The sequence below is a fragment of the Microtus oregoni genome, unplaced genomic scaffold, assembly GCF_018167655.1.
Source record: "Microtus oregoni isolate MIOR12 unplaced genomic scaffold, Mior012 000005F_ref0000423, whole genome shotgun sequence".
Taxonomy (NCBI): domain Eukaryota; kingdom Metazoa; phylum Chordata; class Mammalia; order Rodentia; family Cricetidae; genus Microtus; species Microtus oregoni.
This window is the reverse complement of record NW_024543064.1, coordinates 35,500,537-35,528,326: the sequence shown is the minus strand read 5'-3', so window position 1 is coordinate 35,528,326 and position 27,790 is coordinate 35,500,537. Positions and strand designations below refer to the sequence as shown.

The 27,790-nt window shown below is 44.6% G+C and overlaps 1 protein-coding gene across 1 annotated transcript; it reads right to left on the bottom strand.

Moving 5' to 3' along the window:
* Positions 1–16: 16 nt before the first annotated feature.
* On the bottom strand, positions 17–24,315 carry Rad54l (RAD54 like). Its single transcript, XM_041651944.1, has 19 exons — positions 24,125–24,315; positions 23,709–23,961; positions 23,541–23,627; positions 20,749–20,859; positions 13,007–13,067; positions 11,681–11,816; positions 11,194–11,263; positions 10,829–11,117; positions 10,515–10,639; positions 8,210–8,360; positions 6,127–6,253; positions 4,125–4,199; positions 3,853–3,983; positions 3,243–3,353; positions 2,954–3,077; positions 2,450–2,528; positions 2,026–2,205; positions 345–508; positions 17–251 (listed from the first exon to the last, which is right to left on the bottom strand). Exons 2-19 carry the CDS (start codon positions 23,709–23,711, stop codon positions 41–43), a joined length of 2,235 nt encoding a protein of 744 aa, XP_041507878.1. The 5' UTR covers positions 23,712–23,961; positions 24,125–24,315; the 3' UTR covers positions 17–40.
* Positions 24,316–27,790: the final 3,475 nt, after the last annotated feature.

The following is a 27,790-nucleotide window of genomic DNA, read 5'->3' as shown; positions in this document are numbered from 1 at the left end:
AGTATCCTTCCTCTAGCCACTACTCCAGACCAGCTGGTTATCAGTGGAGACCCCGCTGCTCCTCGTGAGAACGCTGGTGGAAGACGAAGGTGATGGCTGTAGATGAAGCATCCCAGGCAGCCTGGAGTACCTCATCCTGGAGCCCCCGTTTATCTGTGCTATGGTTCCACTGAGCCAGATCTGAAGTGCAGTCAGAACCATCAGGGGGTGGCCAGACCTGGCGGCTGTTTACACAGCGGCGGCAATGCAGCCTGGGGTCAGAGGACAGAGTTGTGGTCACTACAGATCTTATTTCTGTGCTGCCGAGGTAGCTCAAGAGATAATGACAAGGGCACTCCGCCTACCTGTCATGTGTGTCACTGAGGCTGGCTTCATCCAGGGTAAACAGCTCTTTCAGCTCACCAAGCGAGAAATGTCTCTCCACATCCTGCTCCTCATCAACCACACAGCTGCTCAGTGCCTTCTTGTGGCTCTGCCGCTGAAAGATCTTCTCCTCTATGGTTCCAGTCTAGAAGTAGGATGAAATACAGCTCAGTCATCCTGTAGATGCCCAGGGAGCAGGAAAACTAGGGTGAAAGACGTCTTGAAAAGGAGCAATGAATGCAAAGTACAAATCCTGGGCTAATATCTGTCTCAGCTGAGATCCATTTCCCTAGTTTTTCTAGAGTCAAGAATTGTGCTGTTTTGCCCATTTTCTGAACCAGTGAAGGGGTGTCAGGGATGGGGCTAAATTCATTTAGGGTAAAAACAGGTTATCTGTAGCAAAGCTCCCTCACACCAGGCCCAACTCTCTTTATTCAATATCATGAGTATTTTTTCAGGTCATATACTAGTAATAGGATGCAAGGAGGAATGAAGTATGATCCATCCTTTAGGTCACTGACCACTTCGATAGACAGACTTACAAACAAATTTGTACAATGACAGAAGTCTGTACATGATACCCAGGGTCCTGTGGAAGGAATGGTAGAGGAGTTCAGAAAATATTAAAAGTAGATTATATTTGAGCTAACTCAAAAAAAAAAATTAAAAAAAAAAAAAAGATTACAAGCCAAGAGAGAAAGCTGAGCATAATGGGGTTTGAAAAACAAAGAGCTTCAATTAGTTGTTCAGGGTAAAGAATGTGAGTATAAGAAAGTTAGAAAGCCAGGCAGTGGCGGTGCATGCCTTTAATGCCAACACTTGAGAGGCAGAGGCAGGTGTATCTCTTGAGTTTGAGGCCAGCCTGATCTACAAGTTCCAGGACAGTCAGGACTACACAGAGAAACTGTTTCAATCCCCCAACCCACCCCCAAAAAAAGCTAGAAAGAAAGGATGGAAAAGTAGTAAGATGATCTCTATTAAAGCTTTGAAAACAAATGACTCACAACATACTAGAGCCTTGAGAATAATTAGATGAGGAACTAAGATCGCTAGAGATGAAGTCAAGCATGGTACTCACAAGATAGATACTAGGGGCCGGGCGGTGGTGGCACACACCTTTAATCCCAGCACTCGGGAGGCAGAGGCAGGCAGATCTCTGGGAGTTCGAGGCCAGCCTGGTCTACAAGAGCTAGTTCCAGGACAGGCACCAAAGCTACAGAGAAAGCCTGTCTCAAAAAACCAAAAAAAAAAAAAAAAGATACTAGATTTGGGAAGGAAATGAAGACAGCTTGTATATGAAATCATCAGTAAGCTACAAGTACAGACAACGGTCTGTGTGATCTGTAGTGAATAAGTAACATTTACCACTTCTTAGCCCTTTGGTACATGAAGCATGAGACGATTTTAAAGTAAATGACATGTTATAAAAGGAAACAGTGCCCTATGAAAAGTATCTTGAGTAAGCATCTCAAGAGCACAGCAAGAAAAGCATCTGGAAGAGAGCAAAGAGGAGGGATGAGGGAGAACAGAACAAAGGACTCGGTTAAATATATAGTGAGGTCGGATAGAGGCAGAAGGGCTAAAAAGAGACACACTGAGAAATAGTTAAGAGGGTCTTGATTCGTGACCCACCCCCACTCAGATCAGCATCACCATCCTTACAGACAGCAGTCGGTAAATATAGCAGGTCTTCTTTTGACCATCACGCCAGACTCGGGCCATAGCTTGTTCATCATTGGCTGGGTTCCAGTCAGGATCAAACATGACCAGACGGTTAGCACCAATGAGATTAAGACCACAGCCCCCAGCTTTGCTGCTCAGCATGAAGACAAAATCAGGACTCTGGGAAGAAAAGAAGGAGGGGGTGGAGTGCACACACTTCTCAACTCAACTACATGTCTCCTGTCATTCTTGTATACTCACACAGAGGACAAGTCGGTGTGCCTACCATTCAGTTTCCCAACCCACAAAGTCAGGGTCTAAGTCAGTCAGCTTCATATTATCACACCCACCAGAACAGAAAAACGAAGAAATACAGCTCCTCACAGCTTTTCAACACTTAATTTCTATGCATTGGTGTACTTACCGATGGATTATTGAAGCGCTCCACAACCTTGGCTCGCTTCTTAATGGACATTGTGCCATCCAGGCGAACATACAGGTACCTGGAGGGATATCCAAAGTTCAAGAACCAAGAAGGGGGCTGGAGAGATGGCTCAGAGGTTAAGAGCATTGCCTGCTCTTCCAAAGGTCCTGAGTTCAATTCCCAGCAACCACATGGTGGCTCACAAGAACCAAGAACGATGAATTCCTTGAAGCTATGGCCACCAATAAGACTAGATTAACCATCTTGCGGCTGCCTGTGCATTGTCTAAGGTCTCCCAATGAGAAGGACAGAGATGTAAGGGCAGGAATTAAGATCTGTGAAGTACTCGAGGGACCAGGATATAAGCCTGTGCAGAGATGGAATTAGTGCCATCACAGCCATTAGGGAAGAGAACTCAGGAAAGTCATTCATATAGCCTAGTCCTCCTAGAGTACCAGTGAGGGAGATATATCCCTTTGCTAGCCTGGTTAGACTCTTCCCTACCTTCGAGCTCGGCACAGCTTTTCAAAGAGATCCAACGTCTGAGTATAATTAGACACCAGCACAACTTTGTCACTGCTGCGGCTTCGCGTCATGGCCAGAATGTAATCAAGGACCAGCATCTTACCTGGGAAGAGTGACTACTATTAGTCCTCACAGTTGGCCTTCCCAATGGCCCAGGATTGCTACACGTGATATCCTGCTTTCAGACGGGACAGCTTCGGCAGAGAGACCACTTCCCACCCTTCTATCGTTCCTCCAAGGACGCCATCTACTGATGAGTAGGGCTCACCTGACAGCTGTGGCTCCACAGCTTTAGAGGTATAACCAGGTGGGAAGATATCCAAAGCACCCTCAAAGCCATCCTCCTCTGTCACACACTTGTCATAGATTAAAGCTGGATCTGGGGAAAAAATGCTGGTGACTTTGCTTTTCTAAAGCTTCCACTTCAGTGCTCACCCTTTGGATGCCTGGCACCTAAGGAAAGGCCTCGCTTCCGAGACTGTCTTGGGGGTCCACCCTCCCACGTTCCCATGGGGTGTAGCCGGTACCATCCGAAGCCTAGATGGACAGTATCACACACCACTATGTTCTCCCAAAAGGAGAGACTCAACATGAGAGGCACTGTTTGTTATCTCTCCTCCTGCCTAATGTTGTACAAGAGGACGTGTACATGCAAGCATTCACATACACAGCACAGTACATCTCAAGCACCAAGATGTAGTTTCTAAAATAAAGGCATAGTTCACGGAGAAGAGTCCACAAGCAGGAGTCATGTCTTATGAAGGGTTAGACTACATGTGGCCTCCGTGAGGTCTCTAGTGAAGGTCACCAGCCTATCCACAGGAAATACCTCTCCCTTGCTCACCCACACAGAAGATACTGGGCTTGGGCACACTCACGGTTACAAAGCTTCTTTAGAGAGGTGATAGAAGACAGGGAAGACACACTCATCTTGCCTTCACGCAATTCTTCTTCGGGTTTAGCCTGTCTCAGAAATCTCTTATATAACTCAGTTTGAAGGGGTGTCAGCCTGAAAATAAAGAGGCGGGTGGTTAACCAGAAAAGGCTGGACCACACACACTGCTACCCTAAGAACATCTTGAGAGTCAGCCATGCTTCAGAAGCTAAGCTTTTACCCACTCACTGCACGCCTTTGAGTTGGTTTCAGTACCTACAACAAACCACCTGCTCAATCTTCACTGGCAGATATTTAGAGAGGATGTCTGATGTTCTCCGTATCAGGCACCTAGGGAAAATGAGAAAAAGCAACAGGCTGGGGAAAGTGCTGTGCTGTATATTAGAAGAAGAGCTCCTACCTAAAGGACCAAGACTCACTCTATTTTATGTCAGACCTATCATTTCTATGACATGTATCAAAGACTTATTATTCCATATATGAGATTTATTTGTTTGTTTGTTTGTTTCAGGGTTTTAATCATGGGAACAAAGGCCTTCAAAATTATCTAGCTTAGACTGACAACATCTTTTCTTCCCTTCAGCTTCTTGGTTGGTCTTTAAAAGAAAGCTAAGGTCTTGCATTCAATCTGCAGCTCTGTCTGGAAAAGTGGGTCACAAACTAAGGGACTTTTTAAAAAATTTTATGTGTATGAGTGTTTTCCTCCCATGTATGCCTATACGCCATGTTTATCCCAGTGCCCTCAGAAGTCAAAAGAAGGCACTAGATCCCTGGAACTGGAATTAAGTACACTACCACGGAGGTGTCAGGAATCCTCTGCAAGAATAAATAACATAAGCCGGGCGATGGTGGCGCACGCCTTTAATCCCAGCACTCGGGAGGCAGAGGCAGGCGGATCTCTGAGTTCGAGACCAGCCTGGCCTACAGAGCTAGTTCCAGGACAGGCTCCAAAGCCACAGAGAAACCCTGTCTCAAAAAACCAAAAAAAAAACAAAACAAAACAAAACAAAAAAAACAAAAGAATAAATAACATGTGGGCTGAAGAGATGGCTCAGTGTTTAAGAGCACTGACTGCTCTTCCAGAGGACCCGGGTTCAATTCCTAGCACCCACATGACAGTTATAGACAGTTACAGCTGTCTGTAACGCCAGTTTCAGGGAACTCGACACTCATGGTAAAAACACCAATATACATTAAAATAAAAAAAAAAAAGAACAACATGTGCTCTTAACCACTAAGCCAACTCTCCATGTCCTAAACTGTACGTCTTTACTGGGAGGATTCTATCTACATTTGCAGATAACAGCTGTCATATGACTCCCAGAGTTTTTAAGATCTCATCTCATTGATCCCAGGATCAATAGAGAGGCATCTTCTGAGTAGCTACCTAGTCAGACATGATAGCAGATGCCTGAATCCCAGCATCTGGGAAGTAGCCTGGGATACATGTGATACTATCTCAAAAAGACGAGGAGGGAAAAAAACTCAGCAGCTTCATGGGACACAATAAATCTGCCATGTAAAATTGGTAGGAAGAGGTCGCCATGCAGTCGGGAAGAGCAGGCCATTCATAATGTAAATCATCAAGGGTGCATACCAACAACCGGAATCCAGAATCTGCTTGCCCCTGATTCATTTGAAACCCACAAAAAGAAATAGGTCCTCGCCGGGCGGTGGTGGCGCACGCCTTTAATCCCAGCACTTGGGAGGCAGAGGCAGGCGGATCCCTGTGAGTTCGAGACCAGCCTGGTCTACAAGAGCTAGTTCAGTTCCAGGACAGGCTCCAAAACCACAGAGAAACCCTGTCTCGAAAAACCAAAAAAAAAAAAAAAAAAAAAAAAAAGAAATAGGTCCTCTTGGGCTGGGAGCCATGCAGACATCCTTAAGCTTTCCCCAAAACTAGAGTCTGCACATAGAAAGCCAGTTTATGTTAAAGTTGCTTTAGGCTAAACCAACTGTCAAGAGGTTCTGAAGTGCTGGCAAGGATATGCCTTGTTCAGGAGGCTAACTGTACCAACAGAAGTGCGTCTTCACCAGGCTGATAAGAACAAAACCAGGCCAAAGGGCTCCCCAGAAATGGAACTTACCCTGTAAGACTTTGTTATTTATTCAGTGACAATTCATGGCACAGATCCCACTCCTTCTCCCAAATACCAGTCCTTAAATGCTCCAGACAGCCAAGCCCACAGATCAGGGCAGTTCCCAAATAGCTTAGAAGATCTCAAATTATTTGGCTGACCAGAGTTGAAACTATTACCTGTTCACGATACTGATGAGCTCCCGCAGACGTTCCTCCCCTCGCTGTCTGTCTGCCTCACTGGCAGCTGCATCTCGACTCTTCAAAATTGGCAACTCAAAATGCTTCTTAAACTCCTGGGCAGTTCCTAAACTCAGGAGAGAATTAAGAATATTAAAGAATGTAAGGGTGGAATGATTTTTCTTGCTGCTAATAATGACAAACCATCTTGTCACCAAACACCCTCCCTGCTGAGAATAAAGCTGAAAAAATACAAGCAATTTTATTTAATGAATCAGACAGCAAAATAGTTAAGATTTGAGTCCCTATTATAGTTAGATAGAAATACCCTGATTAAAAAAACCTTATAGTAATTGTTAATGAACTAAAATTACAACTATAAGATAAAGACACAGAACTAAAAACTTAAGAAACAAAAACAAAAACTGGGCAGTGGTGATGCACTAGGCCAGCCTAGTCTATTCCAGGACAAGTAGGGCTGAGGTATCTCTCTAGCCCTTCATTTATTTGTATGTTTGTTTGTTTGTTTGTTTTAAGGCAGGATTTCTTTGTGTTGCCCTGGCTTTCCTGGACATCATTCTCCAGACCAGGCAGGCCTCAAATTCACAGAAATCCACCTACCTCTGCCTCCAGACTGCTAGGATTAAAGGCATGTACCACCACTGCCCAACTCTATACTTATTTATGTGCCAGGTGGTGGTAGCGTACGCCTTTAACCCAGGTACTCAGGAGGCAGAGGCAGGTGGATCTCTGTGAGTTCAAGGCCAGCCTAGTCTACAGTACAAGTTCCAGGACAGACTCCAAAGCTATACAGAGAAACCCTGTCTCAAAAAAAAAAAAAAGAAATTGAAACTTTTAAAACCTGTGGTAGAGAGCAGTCAAAACACCTATGCACTGCTGTGGACAGTGGTCTTGTACCTTGTAAAGATTTGCCACTTGTACTGGTTTAATAAAATGCTGAATGGCCAGGAGCCAGGCAGGAAGTATAGGTGGGACAACCAGAATAGGAGAATTCTGGGAAGAGGAAAAGCTTAGTCTTCAGTCATCAGCCAGGAACAGAGCAAGCAAGAAGAGAATGCCTCACTAATAGAGGTACCAAGCCACATAGTAACACAGACAAGAATTATGGGTTAATGTAAGATGTAAAAATTAGTTAATAAGGGGGCTGGAGAGATGGCTCAGTGGTTAAGAGCATTGCCTGCTCTTCCAAAGGTCCTGAGTTCAATTCCCAGCAACCACATGGTGGCTCGCAACCATCTGTAATGAGATCTGGTGCCCTCTTCTGGCCTGCAGACATACACGCAGACAGAACACTGTATACATAATAAGTAAATAAATAAATAAATATTTAAAAAAAAATTAGTTAATAAGAAAGTCTAAGCTAACAGGCCAACCAGTTTATAATTAATATGTAGGCCTCTGTGTGTTTCTTTGGGACTTGAACAGGCCGTAGGGCCAAGCATGCCAGAAATCTGTCAACAAAGCCCAGGCACCCACATGCACATACCATATTAACATATATCATACCTAATGTTAATGCACAGGGGTATTTCCAGCTCCAGTTGATAGGCACACAATCCCTACCTACATAGCTAACACTGCCTCTGCAGAAGATAAATGGGCCCATGTTGGTCGTCCTGAGTTGCTCCACAGTCAAAGGCACCCTACAGTTTTGCCTCCCCACCCCTTTTCCTCTTTTGAGGAAAGGTCTAATGTACTCCCTATGTACAAAAATGGTTCTGAACCCCTGATCCTCCTGCCTCCCATCTCCCAGGTGCTGAGATTGCAGGTATCAACTTAGCTACAGCTTGGCTACTCTCTGATAAGAGAAGCCTTCCAACAAGAGTTTCTACTCAGCACTTGGGAGGCAGAGGCAGGCGGATCTTTGTGAGTTCGAGACCAGCCTGGTCTACAAGAGCTAGTTCCAGGACAGGCTCCAAAACCACAGAGAAACCCTGTCTCGAAAAACCAAAAAAAAAAAAAAAAAAAAAAAAAAAAGAGTTTCTACTCATCCACACCTAACTGGCAATGTCTCCTTGCTCTCTTCACTCTAAGGACAAAGCAGGAAGGCAGGGCTCCTTACCCAAAATTCCTGAATTAACGAAGTGCACCAAGCTGAAATATTCAAGCAAGTCATTTTGGATGGGGGTCCCAGAGATGAGCACCCGCCGGCTGGTATTCAAGCTGTCCAGGGCCTGGTAAGTCTGATTCTCAGAGTTTTTAAGCCTGTGTCCCTGCAAGATAATTAATTACAACTTACAACAGTAAATGATAAAATTCAATGACAGCAAAGTCTGTAGGGAGAAAAGAGTCAAACATTACAGGTCCTGAAGTTACAGGAACTAGACAGGCCAGCAGAGGCTTCTTTGCCTACTGCCTCAGAGAAAAGTATTAGGCTCACAAGGTAGGATCAATGCTACTCCCAAAAAGCAAGGATTCCCTCTGTTTCTTCCCATTCTTCCATTTTCAAACTTCCAGAACTTTACTACTCACCAATTTCAGTCAACGTGGCCATGATATAGACCCAAGCTTTCAGGGAGTCCTCCCCCTCCCTGCCGTCCAACCAACCCAGAACTTTCAGAGCCAGGTGCCTCAGTGTCATGTTTGAGCCATGATGCTAAACATAGAAGGTGGAGACCTCAGCTGTACTCACCTCCAGGCAGTCATTCAGCTTCTATATCCAAAGAGCTTCCTTTGAGAGCTCTTTCCTAACCTGTCCTCCTTGCAGTCATTGTTAATGTCCCTTGAAGCCATTTATGTTGAAGAAGATAGAAAAGGACTCTTTTCTTAAGAACCAGGCAGCTGAGAGAGTCAAATGACCTTCCTTCCTTCCTTTTTTTTCTTTTTCTTTTTGTCTGTATTAACTACTCTGGCTGTCCTGGAACTTGATTTGTAGACCAAGCTGTCCTCAAACTCACAGAGATCTGCCTGCCTCTGTCTCCTGAGTGCTGGGATTAAAGGTCTGCACCACCACCTGGCTTTTTTTTTTTTAAACAATTTATCTTTATTTTATGTGCATTGGTGCTTGCCTGCATGTATATCTGTTTGAGGGTATCAAAACTGTAGCTGTAGATAGTTGTGAGCTGCCATGTGGATGCTGGGAATTGAACCCGGGTCCTCTGGAAGGGGAGCCAGTGCTCTTAACTGCTGAGACAGTTCTCCAGTCTCTGAATGCTTTTTAAATGTTTTTTTTCATTAATGTGTACGTGTGTCTGCATGAGTTCATTTGTACATGTTTGCAAGTGTCTGCAGAAGCCAAAAAGTGCTAGATACTATAGAACTGAAATTATATCTATGGTTAGGAGCCACCTCATGTGGGTGCTAAGAACCAAACCCATGACATCTTTAAGATCAATGTCTTAGTCACTATTCTATTGCTGTGTAAAGACTCCAAGACCAAATTAACTCTTATAAAAAAAGCATTTAACTGGTATCTTGCTTACAGTTTCACAGGGTTAGTTCATTATCATCATGGAGGCACTGGAGCAGTAGCTGAGAGCTACATCCTGATCTGTGGGCAGAAAGACTGGGCCTGGCTTTTGAAACTTCAAAGCCTACCCCCAGTGACACACTTCCTCCAACAAGATCACACCTCCTAATCCTTCTAAATCCTTTCAAACAATTCTACTCCCCGGTGACTAAGCATTCAAATATATGAGCCTCGAGGAGGGGTCACTCTTATACCAAGCCAATCAGCAAGCAGTCTCAGTCTTTAGCCCTGACCCTCTCCTCAGCCTTTTGAGTTTCTAGGATTATAGGCTTATGCCACCATCCCTAGGTAACACACTAGACTTTCTTATCTCTGTGCTTCTAACCATTCAAAGATCCCTAACCTAGAATAAAAACCATCCTTACCAGACACTGAGAAAAGAGCCTCTCCCTAATCAACTCACTGAGTCCCCACAATAACCAGATGAGGCAGGTATTTTCCAGATGCAGAAACACAAGCACATATGGTTAAATCACTTAAGAGTAAGGTCATACTACTGTTAGGTGGCAGAGCCAGGATCTAAATAAAGTCCCTCTTTGGTCTTAAGATTACTATTTAGAGGGGGAAAATACCAATTGGCCCACAGTACCAAAACCCTCCTCAGAGTTTCATTTGTTTGAGATAGTGTCTCATTCTGTAGTCTTGGCTGGCCTAGAACTGTCTATAGTAGACCAAGCCAAAACTCAGACATCCACCTGTCTCTGCCTCCCGAGAGCAGCTTTCCTCAACTGTACGCACTGTTTCATCCCTCTACGGCAAACCAGTGCCATGGCTTCTCCCACTCACTTGCATCCTCTAGTGTGGCATCTCTATTCCTGGCATTCCCCACTGCTGGTAATGTTTAGTGAAGATTCTGACATCCTGATCTTCTACCATCTAGACTATAAGTGTTAAGTACCTCATCACATATGACCAGTCCAACATTTCCTTTTTTAAGGACTCCAACATGAAGGCGGAAAGTCTCATAGGAAATGATGAGAATGGGAGAAGGCACTCGAGCCCCACGCTGGTTCATGAATCCTTCTACAACAGAACAGTGTCAGGACAAATCAGCAGCTCTCAAAGAAAGATAGTCTGATAGTTGTTTAACATAGCCTTGCAAAAATTGTGCTGTTTTTCAATGGCAATTTTCCCACTTGTCCCCACACTGCCATCAACACTGGCCACAAATGAACACACAAGTAAAAAGATTTGTTTGTTAAAGCTCCATACCCAGTTTTCGGTCTATCTCGTCCTTAGAGCCTCCGTCGATGGCTAGAGGTTGGATCCTCCCGCCAAGCCATTTCCCAACCTCATTGTACCAGTTCTTCACCAAGCTGGAAGGTGACACTACCACTGCTTTCTCAATTTCAGGCTTGCACTCTGGGCTCTGGCGTAAAAGTGTCCACATTAACGTGATGCACTGTAGTGTCTTTCCCAGGCCCATCTCATCAGCCATGATGCAGCCATGGCTTCCCGGGATCCGACAACCGGTGACACACTCCCACAGGAACTTCACTCCCTGAGGAATAACACCGTTTAGTTCACCCGACACCTGCTCAGCCCCGGCCACACCCCTTCCCCTGACCCTCATTTACCTCTCTCTGATGAGGCCGCAACACCTTACTGAGAATAGGATCCACAACCACGTGGACAGGGAGTTTTTCCCTGAGAAAACATAGCAGGAAAAAATCGGATTCAGGCAAGGTCAATCCTCAGGAAGTGGTATCTGCAGGCCCAGAAGGTTGATTATACCTTCTCCCCGCAAGGAATAAACCACAGTGAGGAGGAGTCAAAAACATCAGAAAGGTTGACACTCCTGTCCTCACCCCATCACTTGCCCCTCCAAATGAACATGGCAGAAGGCAGAGAGGAACTCCCACAACCTGAACACTACCACACAGTCAGTCTTCCACAATCTCCTTCCCAACCACTTGCTCTGGATATTGTGCAGTTGCCATGACAGCTCTGGCAGCCTATGACAATTCCAAAGGAGGAAAACAGATCACAAACACCCTCCCATCCTTCTAGGCACGTATACTTATAGTGGACTAGAACTACTCAAAAAAATACCAATGTGCATACTTGTCAAGCTTCAGCTGGTCATGGACGCTTAGTGGGGGAGGCTCATACAGAACCAAGGCACCTTCTTCCAGAGGATCATGGAGGGCACGACGGACACCAGCCCTTTTCAAGCCCAATGCACGAGAGCCCAGAGGACCTAGAAATCAGCAGTCAATCTGTGAGCTAACCCGCTATAATCAGGCACGCCAGCAAGCCAAATTGAAATGCCCATCTTTCATGTACCTTTCTGAATTCCCATGGCCTTCTTTCCCTGAACTCCTTCAAACCATCTGTGCATCTATTTGACCATTATCTTGTCAGTTCTCAAGCGTTTTTCCTAATTTATTTCTCCCATTCAACTACAAACTTCTGGAGGGCTTTATCAAGTTCATCTCAAGTCAACTGTAGCAAGATATAAAACTCAACAGAGGCCTTTCCTATGTGAGAACTTGAAAGCTGGCTGCTTCCCTCCCCATCCCTGTTCAGGCACAATGCAATGTCCTACACAAGACAAAGGAAAACTGTGGACATCAGACCTCCCACAGTCAAACTTAGGAAAGAGTTAGCACTGAACATGCTTAAACTGAATGAAGGCCAGAGTCATTAGCCACTGCCCCACGAAGATGAAGGACAATTGGTCTTGGCAGTCCCTGCTAAAAGCAGTATAGCCTTCTTCACACAAGCCTCAGGAGGATCACGTCAAACACATCCACCCATGGACTGACATCTTCAATTCCCAGGTTAGCATATAAATCTTTAATCTATTCAGGCACATTGACACAGATGACAAAAACAAAAAACTGAAAAGATGTGCATGGTAGTGCACAGTTGTAATCCTATCGCTTAGGATCCTGAGGCAGGAGAATTGCTGTAACTCTGAGGCCAGGCTGGGTTACAAAACAAAAGCCTGAATCAAAACAAACAGACGCTGGAGGTGTCTAAGCAATTAAGAGAGTGCTTTGCTCTTCCAAAGAATATGGGTGTGACGCCCAGCACCCACTCCAATCAAGTCACAAGTACAGATAACTCCAGCTTCTGAGATCCAAAGCCTCTGACCTTCTCAGGTGGCCAAATGAACACACATGCACGTGTACACACACACATAGCATATACTCACACAGACACATACACATGATTAAAAATAAAAAACTACAGGCATAGTAGCACAGCACTTAGGAGGCAGAGGCAGGCAGACCTCGGTAAACTCAAAGCCTGTTAGCCTAGTCTAAAAAGTAAATTCCAGGCCACCCAGGATTACACAGTGAGACCCTGACTCAACCAAAACACAAAATAAACTTTAACAAAAAAACAACGACCAAATAAGAAAACTAATAATTTCCATTTTACCTTGATAATTTGGAATGGGGACCTTGAAAGGCTTTGACAAAATGCTTCGAATAAATGCTTCCTAAAAAGAAAAAGAAAAACAGGAATTCAGGAGATGTTATAGATCAATAAATAGTCTAACATGTTCTACTTCTGGTATTATTAATTATCTCATTCACTTTATTTTGTGTATGGGTGTTTTGTCCCTCTTCCTACCACAAAGCTAACCTCCCAACCACAAATAAATTTGTTGCTGCATTAGTTCTGCCAACTGTTTAATTTTCATAAATCCATATCAGCTTTATTGAAAATTAAACAGCCTGCCGGGCAGTGGTGGTGCATGCCTTTAATCCCAGCACTTGGGAGGCAGAGGCAGGCGGATCTCTGTGAGTTCAAGGCTAGCCTGGTCTACAAGAGCTAGTTCCAGGACAGCTAGAACTGTTACACTGATAAACTCTGTTTCGAAAAGACAAAAAAACAAACAAACAAAAAAATTAAACAGCCCAAAGATTAGAAGTCACATAGGCAGTAGCCATCAGTAGAATATGAACAGAAAAATGACAAAGATGACTAATAAGAGCTAAGCCTTGCTCTTTCATAATGTCTATGTACGCCAGGCTAGCCTCAAACTTTCAATTCTCCTGCCTCAGCTTCCTGAGTACTGAGATTATAGGCATGTACCACCACATCTAGCTTCCTCACGATTTAGTCCTCACTAAGAGCCCTATGAGGGCTACGAGTTGCTGTTATTCAAGGCAAGCACAAAGATATAAAGCTATAATCCTAGGATTTAGGAGAATGAGCAAGGACAATACTGAGATTGAAGCCAGCCCAGGTAAAACCTTGTCCCCAAAAGAAAATTAATCCAGGTTACTCAGAATTTGAGAGGCAGAGGCAGGAAGATCAGAAGCTCAAGATTATCTTTAGCTACACAGTAGGCTTTGAGGCCAGCCTGGGCTACATGAGACCCTGTTTCATAAAGTGGGGAAAGATGCCTAGAGAAAGAGCTCAACAGTTAAGAGTACTTTCTGCTTTTCCAGAACTCAAGTTCAGTTTGGGAAGACTTAACTCCAGCTCCATGGGATCCAGCACCTTTGTCCGGCCTATCCCTGCCCCTATACACATGGCATACTTCACATTCCTACTCTCTCTCTCTCTCTCTCTCTCTCTCTCTCTCTCTCTCTCTCTCTGTCTCTCAGAAAGAAAAAAGAGAGAAGGAAAGAAAGAGAGACAGAAAAAGGTGCTTACTGTCACACCCAACAAACAGTTGGCTCCCAGGATCCACAAGCTGTCCTCTGCCCTCCCTAAGAGCCGCAGCACGCGCACACCTCCACTCACACAATACAAACAGCATGTGTAAGTGTGCTCAGTGTGCTCAGTGTGTACAGCCAGTGCAGATGGAGAGCTTAACCCTTCACTCATGTGCCCAAAGCCAGGAAGTGCTTCCTGCCACAGGAAGGTCCAAGACCACGAACAACGGGAAAAGGACATAAGGAGAGAATAAGCTCAAATTGGTCGTGGCAGAGGCAGGTGGATCTGTGTGAGTTCAAGGCCAGCCTGGTCTACAAAGTGAGTTCCAGGAAAGCCAGGGCTACATAGAGAAATCCTGTCTCAAAAAACAAAACAAAACAAACACCAAGAGAAGAGAAACTCATCAACAGAAAAAGAAATTTCCAAAAAGTTGAAGAAAGCAGATACATGCAGGCACTAGAAAGGAAGAGCCAGTGTGGACTACCCGGAAATCAAGACTACTCAATGGACCTCTGAGGCAAAGGTGAGGGAAGGAGGGGGAGGGGAGAGGGAGCAAGAGGAAGCAGACAGAATTAATGATGAACTGAATGGTAGTAAAGTTTGATCTTTATCTGTAAACACTTGAATTATTTTGGAAATTATATTGCTTGTGAACCTTGGCAATATCACAGCTAGGACCAAAGGGAGCAAGAAGAAATCAAGAGCAAGCACCCTAAAGTTTTGTTTCTCTGTGTGCGATGGAGGGTGACGCAGAAGTGGGTTCTCTCCTCCCACCAGGTGAGTCCTGGTGATCAAACTGGGGTCCATCAGGCTTGGTGGCAGGTTCCTTTTCCCGCTGAACCATCTTGCCAGCCCATGTTATGTTTAGTTTTTTGAGACAGATCTCACTCTGTAGCCCAGGCTTGCCTGAAACTCACAGTGCTCCTCCTGCTGCCACCTCCCGAGCATGAGCATTACGGGCATAACCCATCACATTTGGCTCCTAATGGGACTAGATTATAGGGAAAAACAGTAATAAAAAAACTCCTTTCTGCCAAAGGCAAGCATGTCTTGCCATGAAACTTTTACCTTTATATTCTAATGCATTTCTTTACATATACAGATAATAAATTTTTAGAAACCAAATAGTTTCTTTACAAAAAAAACCTTATTTTTGTGATCTACTGAAAGAATTGGCAAATGAACATCACCATCACTAAGTAATGTGACAAAATACTAAATTCTGCTTATCTTCATCTGAAGAAAGCTTTTGTTTTTTCAGTGTCATTACACTGAGGTTAGCCTAGCGACTCACATATAATCCAGTTTGAACTTGAACTCACAATTCTTCTGCATCAAGCTTGCCTGGCTCTGACTAAATTTGTGATTTAGCATGAATACTATAGTTATGAACAGAAAAGATAATCATTAAGAAAAAACACTAACAAAAAAAAGTCTGCCAGGTCCTACAGGCAATGGTGGTGGGCGCCCTTAACATCCCAGCACTCAGGAGGCTGAGGCATGATACAGGTATACTGTGGTATCTTTTGAGAGCCATTTCAAAGCCTTTCTCAGCTCTTAGCTTGGCTTGAGGGACTAGTATCCCAGAAAACTTGGCAACCATCAAACCACCCAGAGACAGTACTTTTCATGTTGTCTTAAAAGATTCAAACAATTAAATCTAGGACTGGAGAGATTGGCTGTTCTTCTTCCAGAGGTCCTGAGTTCAATTCCCGGCAACCACATGGTGGCTCACAGCCATCTGTAATGACATCTGGTGCCCTCTTCTGGCCAGCAAGCATACAAACAGACAGAATATTGTATATATAACAAACAAATCTTTTTTTTTAATTTATTTATTTATTATGAATACAGCATTCTGTCTGCATGTATCTCTGCAGGCCAGAAGAGGACACCAGATCTCATTACAGATGGTTGTGAGCCACCATGTGGTTGCCGGGAATTGAACTCAGGACCTTTGGAAGAGCAGGCAGTGCTCTTAACCTCTGAGCCATCTCTCCAGCCCCCTAAAAAAATAAATCTTAAAAAAAAAAAAAAAAAAAAAAACAACTAAATCCTCAGCCAGGCGGTGGTGGCGCATGCCTTTAATCCCAGAGGCAGGCAGATCTCCGTGAGTTTGAGGCCAGCCTGGTCTACAAGAACTAGTTCCAGAGGCTGGAGAGATGGCTCAGTGGTTAAGAGCACTGGCTGCTGTTCCAGAGGTCCTGAATTCAATTCCCAGCAACCACATGGTGGCTCACAACCATCTGTAATGGTATCTGAAGCCCTCTTCCGGCATGCAGGGACATGCAGACAGAGCAGTCATAGCTAAAAAGAATACATAAATAAGAAAAAAAAAGAATTTGATATCAATTCCAAAACTAAAAAAACTACTTTCAAGATTATTTGGGAGCACATGCCTGTAATTTAAAAAAGTATATAAATTAGGACAAGAGGCTAGATTTAGACCAAGTATATTTCAAATTTTAGGACAAGAGGCTAGATTCCAAATTTTAGGACAAGATGCTAGATTTTGACCAAGTATATTCCAAATTTTAAAAGCCATAGGATCTGTAGGACAAAGAGCAGGCTATGTTACTGTCTGGGGTGTTCATATTTATTAAGACTCCTAGTCAAACACATCAGCCGGGAGAGTGGCAGCAGGACTCGGCATGACCAGCTCCTGAGATCTGGTCTAACAGTGCCAAACTGAGGCACAGGTATGTCCTCATTCACTTGTGCTGATAATTCATACCATATACTTTGAGAATTCCTTTCCTCTTCCCCCTTACAACCAACCAAATTCCACTAATGTTCGCCCTAGGAAACCAAGGAGCTTATCTGGCTTACTTACAGGGCACAAAGGACGGGTTGTTGGCAGAAGCGTGGGTGACAGGAAAGTCCAGCATGGATGATTGCTTCCCAGCAGCCAAGATGGAGCCTTCTTCATTCACTCTTTCCCAGTCTAGACACTAGGGCCTCCCCAGACCACGATTAAAGGAGAATAATTGCCTAACAAATGATTGGGAGTGGCTGGAATCCCAGACAAGGGTCCAGTGACTGTCCCTATCTCTCTCCTTAAAGGGAAGGTCACCAGTCCCCAAGCCCTATCTATTGTAAGCTTATCTAAGGGAAGATGGTGGCTTTCTTGCTCGGAGAACAGCGTTCTACAGTGATCTTTCCTTATGATGGAGAAGGAGGGAACTTTCTCCACAACCAACAGCTTATTTCAGCAGGCTCAAGGGGCAGCTATTCCCAGTCTTTCCACCTCAACTGCTCCATCCCTGCTAGTTCTTCCTCACCAGTCTGATTTAATCTTTTACCTCCCCTTCTACAGGCAAACTTTTAGAAAGAATCAAAGTCTGCCTTACTATCTCCCACTCCAATCTGCCTCCACTCCTCAGGAGTGGTTCTGCACAAGGCCTTGGCCTGCATGCTTCTAATTCCAGTGGACAAATTTCCATTCTTATCTTAACAAAGCTAACCATTCTTTCCTCAACGACACCGCCCTAACCACTCTCCCACTACTGCACTTCTCTGGAATCTCAGCTCAGCCCAAAAAGTGTTTCCACCTCTGCCTAAATCGCCTAAATGCCCTAAAAAGTCAGTGTTCCTCAGGGCTCACGACTTAAACCCAAACTTCTTCCAACTGTAGATTCACCCTGATAATCCAACACACTTTGAGACATCAAGTATCTCTTTGCCAAAGATCACCTAATCTATTTATTTTTTAAAATTTTACTTTTTATTTTATGTGCATTGGTGTTTTGCCTACATGTATGTCTGTGTGAGGGTATCGTAACCCCTAGAACTAGAATTACACAGTCTTGATCCACCATGTGGATGTTGGGAATTGAACCCAAGTCCTCTGGAAAAGCAGCCAGTACTCTTAACGGCTGAACCATCTCTCCAGCACCCCCCATACATCCCATACCATACTCCTAGGCTACTCACACACACCTGCAACAACCTCTAAAAGTAAATACATACAGGCTCTTCAAAATTCACCATGTCCAAGGCCGAAGTCTTCATCTCTAAGGCCACACTTTTGTGAGATCTAGACAATTTTACCTTTTGAGCCTCTTCTTCCATTTTAAAAAAGAAAAGAAAATTATATCCAAGAGAATGTGTGTATGTGTATGTCTGTGTGTAAGGTGTGTTAGAAATAAAGACAAATTTATTAAAGAAGATTAGGACAGGTCTGAAATAGAAAAGCCAAAAAAACAAACAAACAAAAAAAAAGAAATAGAAAAGCCGAGAAAATATTTCCATGCCTTCACTGGTAAACAGATAAATGTAATATGGGCTATACACATGCCTATATAATTTTCTTTTTCTTTTAAAAGGAATTAAAGGGGGCTGGGCGATGGTGGCGCACGCCTTTAATCCCAGCACTCGGGAAGCAGAGGCAGGCGGATCTCTGTGAGTTCGAGACCAGCCTGGTCTACAGAGCTAGTTCCAGGACAGGCTCCAAAGCCACAGAGAAACCCTGTCTCGAAAAACCAAAAAAAAAAAAAAAAAAAAAGGTCAGCCTGGGCTATACAACGGAGGCGATGGAATAAAAGCCACCACTGCTGCAGGTGACTGTCAGAGGGACTGCCACAAAACAAAATACCTGCATCTACTACCAGCAGGAAAACACCAGGAGCTCAAGGACCACAGCAGACCTGATAGAGCACAGCCTCTAACAGAAGGTGAGGAAACTTCATCATACTCATGGTAATCCTGAAACTATGGCACACCTTGAAATTAAACATTATCAGAAGTCCAGCTAATTTCCCTTATGGAATCTGGTCTGCTGTGAGAAACTGCTGAGACCTTCAAAACAGATTTGCCCTCCCTGAACAGTGTCGCTGCCTTGCAGAGGAAGTGAGGCTTATCTGGCTGAGATTTTGTGGTGTGGTGGTGGCTTTTTGAGACAGAATTTCTCTAGTATTCTAGGCCAGGCTAGCCTTGAACTTGCAGAGATCCACCTGCCTCTGCCTCTGAGTACTGGGACTCAGGGAGTGTGTCAACCACTGGGTGGTTTTTGTTTCATTTTTTGAGACAGAGTTTCTCTGTGTAGCTTTGTAGCCTTGTAGACCAGGCAAGCACTGGAATTAAAGGCGTGGGTGGCTGTTTTGAAAACAGCAATTTGTATGCTATCCCTGTCAAATGTGTAACAATTATGCCATGAGATACCTAGTAGCACAGAGTTCAAGTCCAGCCTGGGCCACTTATTATGTTAAGTTCACACCTCAAAATACAAAGTGAAAAAAAGGACTAGAGATGCAGCTCAGTACAGAGCAGTGGTTCTCAACCTTCCTAATGCTTCAATCCTTAATATAGTTCCTCATGGTGCAGTAACCCCAATATTATTTTTATTGCTACTTTATAACTGTAATTTTGTTACTGTTATGAATTGTAATGTAAATATTTTTTGGAGACAGAAGTTTGCCAAAGGGATTGCAAACCACAAGCTGAGAACCGCTGGTCTAGAGCATGTTAAAGGACCTATATTTAAGAGTCAGGCATGGTGGTGTAATCCCAGCAGAGGTAGGCAGATCTCTGAATTTGAGGGCAGCCTGATCTACAAGTGAGTTCCAGGACAGTCAGGGATACAACAGAGAATCGTTACCTCAAAAAAATAAATAAAATTAAAAAAAAATAAAAGTAAAAATCAACAAGTCAGGCAGTAGTAGCTCACTAGCTCACACCTTCACCCAGTACCCAGCACCCAGGCAGCTCTCAGACAGAGGCAGGTGGATCTCTATGAATTCAAAGCCAGACTGGTCTACTGAGTTCCAGGACAGTCAGGACTACAAAGAAAAACCCTATCTAAAAAAAGAAAAAAGAAAGAAAAAGGAAGCAAGGAAGGAAGTGAAGGAATGAAGAAAAAGGAAGGAAGGAAGGAAAGAAGAAAGGAAGGAAGAATGGACGGACCATTCCAGGGGATCTGACACTCTCTTCTGGCCTATACAGGCATACATGCAGGCAAAATACATACATACATATATATATATATATATATATATATATATATATATATGGGTTTTTTGTTTTGTTTTGTTTTCGAGATAGGGTTTTTCTATGAAACAGTACTGGTTATCCTGGAACTTACTCTGTACACCAGACTGAACTCAAACTCACAGAGATCCACCTACCTCTGCTTCTCAAGTGCTGGGATTCAAGGCGTGCATCACCACTCCCCAGATTAATAAAAGTTTTGACAGATTTCAAGGCCACCCTGGGACTATGTAAAACAACTATCTCAAAAAAAAAGAAAAAAGAAAGGAAGGAAGAAACCAAAACAAAACAGCCACACACAGTATCTGAACAGTGTTGCAACCTTCCTTCTTGACTCATTTATTTAGGAATCTAAGCCACTTTTTAGCTGGGACCCACAGAGTTCTAAACAAGGAAAGATTCAAGCAAACCTTCCAGCAGATCACACAGACGCTAGGAACAAGATGATCACTCTGCTGTGAAGAAATCCAAGGCAAAAGAACTAGGCACACACACACAGAACCAGGCCGGTTGTACTTATGACTTACATGTTGACTGCTATCCAAACAGGGTGGTCGGTTGATTAACTGAGTCAAAGGTTTCCGAAAAGGAGACAGGAAACACTGGGTCTCATTGCTGGACTTCTGTTTCTTAGGAGTCTAGGAGAGAAATGGGAAAGCGACCTTGCAACACCCAGACAACCCCAGAGACCACCCAGGTGATCAGCCCTTGAGTACTTAGAGCCAGGAGTAGTGCTGAGCATGTGTTGTCCCGGGTACTTGAGAGGTTGAGGCAAACAAGCAATATTGCTCAGTTGTTGAGCTTTTGTCTAGCAAATATAAAAGCCAGTATTAGGGGACACTGCACAAAAGTGCCAGCAAGATATGTGGCACACACCTATAATCCCAGCATTTGGGAAATGGAGGCAGGAGGATCAGGAGTTCAAGTCCATCCCTTGCTCATAGCCAGCCTGGGCTACATGAGACCCTGCCTCAACAAAAACAAAATTATTTATTGTCAGACACCACACTAAACCTTTTTAAAATTTGTTTATTTTTATTTTATGTGCATTGCTGTTTTGCCTGTGTGTGTCTGTGTGAGGATGTCGGAACCCTGGAACTGGAGTTACAGACAGTCTTGAGCTGCCATGTGGTTGCTGGGAACTGAACCTTGAGTCCTCTGGAAAAGCAGCCAGTGTTCTTAACCACTGAGCCATCTCTCCAGCCCCCACACTAAACTCTTAACTTGTATTATCATATATCACTATCACAGCAACCCTAAGATATTATGTTTACGGACTGGAGAGATGGCTCGGTGGTTTAGAGCATGTGCTGTTGTGCCAGAGGACCTGAGTTCAATTCCCAGCACCCACACAGGAAGTCTGCAACTGCCTCTAACTCCAGCTCCAAGGGGATCTGATACTATTGACCTACACAAGCAACTAAACACACACACATACACATAAATTAAAAATATATCTTTAAAAAAATATTATGTTGCCGGGTGGTGGTGGCGCACGCCTTTAATCCCAGCACTTGGGAGGCAGAGGCAGGCGGATCTCTGGGAGTTCGAGGCCAGCCTGGTCTACAAGAGCTAGGTCCAGGACAGGCACCAAAGCTACAGAGAAACCTTGTCTTGAAAAAGAAAGAAAGAAAAAAAGAAAGAAAACTGAAACTTGCTGGACGCGGTGGTACACATCTTTAATCCCAGCATACGGGAGGACGAGGCACATGGATCTCTGTGAGTCTGAGACCAGGCTGGACTAGGAAGTTCAACACTGTCTCCAAACAAACCAACAAACAAAAAACAACCAGTACCTTTAGAAGTAACAACCAAATACAGCTCCATTCATTACTCACCTGCAGAGAATGAGCTTTGTAAATAGAAAGAGGGAGCCATTGTTCCTCTCACAGTAGCAAAGCAGCAATGCTAATGAGCCCCAGGTAGCTGTGGTGGTTTACTCGGAAGGTGAAGGCGGGGGAGCTCGCTTTTTAAAGTCACTGTGAGCTATGTCACTGTGAGTTTGAGGTCAGGCTGAGCTTGTGAAAGACCCTGTCCCAAAAGGTGGGGGAGGGGGAGTGTCTTGAAACAGCTGAGCAGTATGGACACTTGCCACCAAACCCGAAGACCTGAGTTCAATACCTAAACCCACATAGTGGAAAGAGATAACTGACTCTCCCCTTAAATGTCAAAGTATATATACTCTCCCCAAAACAAGTTTAAAAAAGAAGTTAACCCCAAGCCATCAGCACACTGGTACCAGCTTGTCAAGCTGTCTGCGATGATTCCATACAGCAGATCTGAAGCAGTCGCCAGGCCCTCTTCCTCCAAGTGCCTTTACTCACACACTGACCCTAACAAAGACAAGTGCCTTCTAGGACAGGTATGGCGGCCCACGCCATTAATCCCAGAACTCAGTAGGCAGTGGCAGGTGGATCTGAGTCCAAGGCCAGTCTAGTCAACACATAGTGAATTCAAGGTCAGCCAGAAAGCTACACAACAGAGACCTCCTGTCTCAAAAAGACAAAAAATAAATAAATTTAAAAAGAGAAGTGCCAGTCAGGCATGGTGGCACAAGCCCTTAATCCCTGTGCTTGGGAAGCAGTAGCAGGCGGATCTCTAAATGAGAGGCTCGACTTGTCCTCAGAGCAAGCTCCAGGGCAGCCAGGGCTACCAGAGAAGCCCTATCTTGAAAACACAAAACAAAACCAACAACAGTGCATCTAGTCCTTCCTTAAAGGATCCTTTCCTTACAAGCTCCCACGTGGCAAAATCCCTTTAAAAAAAAAAAAAGAAAAGGAAAGGAAAAAAAGGTTTTATGTATCCCAGACTTGGGTAGATACACTATATACGCTATATAGTCTAGGGAAGCACAAAATATAGGTGTGCACGCCCCCCCCCCCCCCACTTTTTGCAGTTCTGGCACCCAACATAACCTATTCCTTGCTTTTAATATACTCCTCCCATGAAGAAAACAGAGGTTATATTAGTTTCTAGAGAACCTACCCGAAGGACAATTTTATTAATCTTATTCAATACCTGGTACATGGTAAGTTTTCACTGGTAAGTGCCAGAGGTGTTGGTGCATGCCTGTGACCACAGGCAGTCTGAGGAGGCAGACCACAGACCACAGTCTGGGCTAGCTGGTGATACTGTCTCAAAAAAGAGAAAGAGAGAAAGAGAGAGAGAGAGAGAAAAGAAAAAGAAAGGGGGAAAGGCTACTAAATGGATGAAAGATACTTTCTGAAGATGACTTTGGACCACAGAAACCAACTCCAGATTCCTTTTCTGTCCAAACAGTCCTGTATCCCCATCTTCCATATTTCCCTAGAACACTCACTACTGTCTCAGGCTGCCAGTCTTCATCATCAGATGATCTGCCGTCTGGTTTCCTCCTGGCCAGCTGGCTGGGGGCTAAGCTCCTCCTCTATCAGGGAGAACAGAAAGTGAGTACCTGCAGAGATCCTGCAGCAAAGGCCCCGTTAAGTCTGCTTAAGGTCACACTTACCATCCTGGATCCAGAAGCATCAGATGTCAAGTACTCATCAGCTAAATCAAAAGCACTCAGCAACAGAGAGGGCGGGACCTGGGCATGCTTTTGAGGGGAGCTGCTATATCATTGAAAAGAAAGTCTAAAGAGTCGTCATGGGTGGAGACGCAATCAGGGGCTGGAACTTGGGTCCAAACCGGGAACTTAGGTCGCCAGTTACTCAAGGCTCAAGAAATCCAGAGTGCAAGTCCAGGCGGAGCTGGGTATAAACCTAGGATGGAAGAGAAGACCGATTAAGTTGCAGGTGAAAGTAGAGTCGGAATTCCGTCCCTCGCTGGGCTGCTTCCCTGAGGGTTATCACTAGCCAAGAGAAAAGTAGATATTAAAGTGCGAAGGCGAAGCGCCAGAATCCTAAGAGGGGGATGGGAATTTACCAGAACTGGACGGATGCCAAACAAAATCTGAGAGAGGTCAAGTAGGGACCCAGGAAAAGACTTGAGGGACGTTAAACAGGAACCCGGGAAGCGCCAGTAAAAGGTCCAGGCTGGGGGGAGAATCTGAAAAGACGCTGAAGAGAGGCACAGAGCGTCCCCGGTGTCTTGCCCTTAACCTTCCACTTCACGAAGCGCGCGTTAACAGCCTCCAGGCAGTGTCAATCGAACCTCCCGCCACTCTGCCGCGCAGTCCGTATTGGCTGCGTTCAGCGATCGTGACGCTCGACGTTCGGGCCTGGAGGAAGGGGCGGGCCTAGGGCTGAGGCTGCTAAGGGTCCTGGATTTCCGCCTAGAGACCGACCTCTAGGGGGCGTAGCTTAGCCAGGGCGGCGGGGACGACTAGCAGGTGGCAGGGCTCCTGCTTGCAGGTTTGTTAGCCTTCCTGGCTGCTGAATTTGGCTCATGCAGGTGAACCAAATGAATGGTTTGCGCCAGAGCAGTCGCTGCCCGAACTAGATTAGGAAAAGCGGCACATTTGTGAGAATTTGGTTCGGGCTCTTAGAGCCGTGAGTATCTTTCCTGTGCTAGACCTGGAGCAGAAAGAGGAGCTGGAGGTAGTCAAGGCCAGTGGCCGATTGAGAGATGAACGGAGGCGTTGGTGCTGGGCTGCCAACTGGTCTGAGTTGTCTTGAAATTAGCCGCCTTTTTCTGGGACGGAGTTGTGATTTTCAAATTAGACATAACCAACCATTCTCTCAAAACCAGTTTGCTTTTATCTAAGTAATATTATAGTACCTCCCCAACAGCGTTAGCGGAGCCTGGGGCTGCACGCCTTTATTCCTAGCACTCGCGAAGCGGAGGCTGGCGGATCTCTATGAGGCTAGACTGGTCTACAGAATGAGTTCCAGGACAGCGAGAGTTCTGTAAGAAACCCTGTCTCAAAGGATAAAAAGGGGTACAAAGTACTTAACACAGTCCCGTGCATCGCCTAACCGCTCAGTAATCTTGAAAGCATACCCATGACAGACATTTACCACTATTCACTTGAAAGAACCTTTTTAGCATAATAATTCATTTAATGTCCTCAGCTATAAGGTAGATTTATTGTTCTCATTTTGTTTTGTTGTGCGGGTTTGTTTGTTGGGAGGGGGAGAGGTGCTTAGTACTGTAGCTCAGTGGTAGAGCGAGTATGAAGCCATAGACTCAATCCCTGTCACTGCTGACATTTTTTGTTGATTTAGACAAGGTCTTGCTGTGTAGCTCGGTTAGCCTTAAACTTAGGATCCTCAGTCACCAGCCTGCCTGGCAGGAATGAGGATACTGTAAAGAGACATACCTGTGTCTCTTTACTTTGGCTTTTAGACTGTGGAAGCAATGAACCCAAGAAATTTGAATTTCCCTAGGAATCTCTTGTTGGGAGCAGAAATGAGCAGCTAAAAGAAGCAAAAACACATACCTAAAAAGAAAATAACTCCATTGCCATGAAGATGACCCCCTGGTGTGGGATCACTCCCTGGAGAAGGCCCAGCAATGTGTGGGTGACGTCAACATCTTTTTCACAGGGATGTTTTGGAGGTTTGGGGTTTGTTTGCTGTTGTTTTGGTTTGGGTTGAGTTTTGTTTTTGTTTTGAGATGTGTAGACATCTTACTGTGTAGCCTACTCTGATTTAGAACTTACTGAGATACTCCTGCCTCTGCCTCCTCTACACTAGGATTATAGACCTTCTACATCGTGCCCAGAGCTATGGAAGAGGCAGAGTAGAAAGACATAAAAATTATGGAAACATGAGAAATGAAAAGAGCCCCACATCCTGAAATCTGGTTGAATCTTCTCACCAACTAAGATTCAAAAAATTCAATAGGGGGCTGGAGAGAGATTAAGAGCACTGGCTTTCCTGGCGGTGATGGTGCACACTTTTAATCCCAGCACTCAGGAGGCAGAGGCAGGCAGATCTCTGTGAGTTCAAGGCCAGCCTGGTCTACAGAGCAAGTTCCAGGATAGGCTCTAAAGCTACAGAGAAACCCTGTCTCAAAAAACAAAACAACAAAAGAGCACTGACGGCTTTTCCAGAGGACCACATTCAATTACCAGCACCACATGGTGGCTCAAAACCATCTGTAACTCCAGTTCCGGGGGATTCAAGATCTTCTTTTGGTCTCTGTAGGCACCGGGCACATATGTGGCACATAGACATACGTGCAGACAAAACAAACTTAATTTGTTTTTGATTTTAAAAAGAAGCCAGGCTGTGGTGGCACCTGCCTTTAATCCCAGCTCTCAGGAGTGTTCGTTTCTGCTGCAGTCGCAGCCCGCCTCTGTCGCAAAAGTGGTTTCATCATTCATTACCTGCCACCGGGCACCTTTTCCACCATCAGCTTTGTGACATGTGCACTCCGTAAACTGCTTCTCTTCTTCCTCTTGTCTGTCTGCCTGCCTGCCTGCCTGCCTGCCTGCCTCTCTTATGTCCCCATGGCCTTTCGCTCTTTCATTCTTCTCTGATCCAACGTTTCAGAGCCCCTCTGTTGCAGTTTTTTTCTGAGTTCTGCATCCAGAACAGCTTCAAGGCTACTGGCTGAGATGATCCAGCCTCACAGAATACTCCAGTCAGGACTTGACGATAATCCTTATCAGTGAGAATGCTTGGCCTTAGCTTATGCTCGTTTCTGGCTAACTTTTTTCCTTTAACTTAAATTAACCTGTTTCTCTTCATCCTACATTTCGCCTTTCTTTCATTCTGTGTGTCCTACTGCATGTCTAGCTGGCTGGCAGCTGGCTGGCTGGCTGGCTGGTCCAGGGCATATCTCCCCCTCTTCCTCCCTTTCTTCCTCCCTCATTCTCTCCTTCTCTTCTTTCTAGAGCCCAGACTCCTATTTATTCTCTGTCTGCCAGCCTGCCTATCCCTGTTCTGCCTAGCTATTGGCCATTCAGCTTTTTATTAGATCAATCGGGTGCCTTAGGCAGACAAGGTAAAACAGCAACTCATCTTCACATAGTTAAACAAATGCAGCATGTCACACATCTTTACATAGTTAAAGGAATATTCCATAACTTTAAGGGAATATTCTGCAACACTGGGTAGTGTTAAAGGAATGTTCTGTAACTTTAAGGGAATATTCCGCAACGCTGGGTATTGTTTTGAGATAGCATCTCTCACTGGCTTGGAACTCACCAGGTTTGCTAGTAAGACTAGCCCATGAGCAGGAGGCTTGCCCATTTCACCCTCCCTTAGTGCTAGCCACCACACCTAGCTTTTTTATGTGGATTCTAAAAATTAAAGCCAGGTCCTCATGGGCAAATGAGATGATTCAGTGGGTAAAGTCACTTGCCATTAATCCTGACTATTTGAGTCCATTCCAAGGCCCCACACAGTGGAAGGAAAAAACCAACTCATATATGCTGCTCTCTTGACCTACACACATGCACAATGGCACATACAGCCCTACTGATAAATGAAATAAGGTCTTCAAAAAAAGAAAAAGGAAATTGATTGTTAGGTGTATAAGAATTCATTAGTCTTATTTTCTCTACTTTTTCTTGGTTATTTTACTTCTGGAGACAGTCTCATGTAGCCCAGGGTGGCCTCAAACTTACTATATAGCCAAGAATGATTTGCACTTCTGAGCTTCCCGCCTCTATCTCCCAAAAGCTGTGATTACAGAGAACAT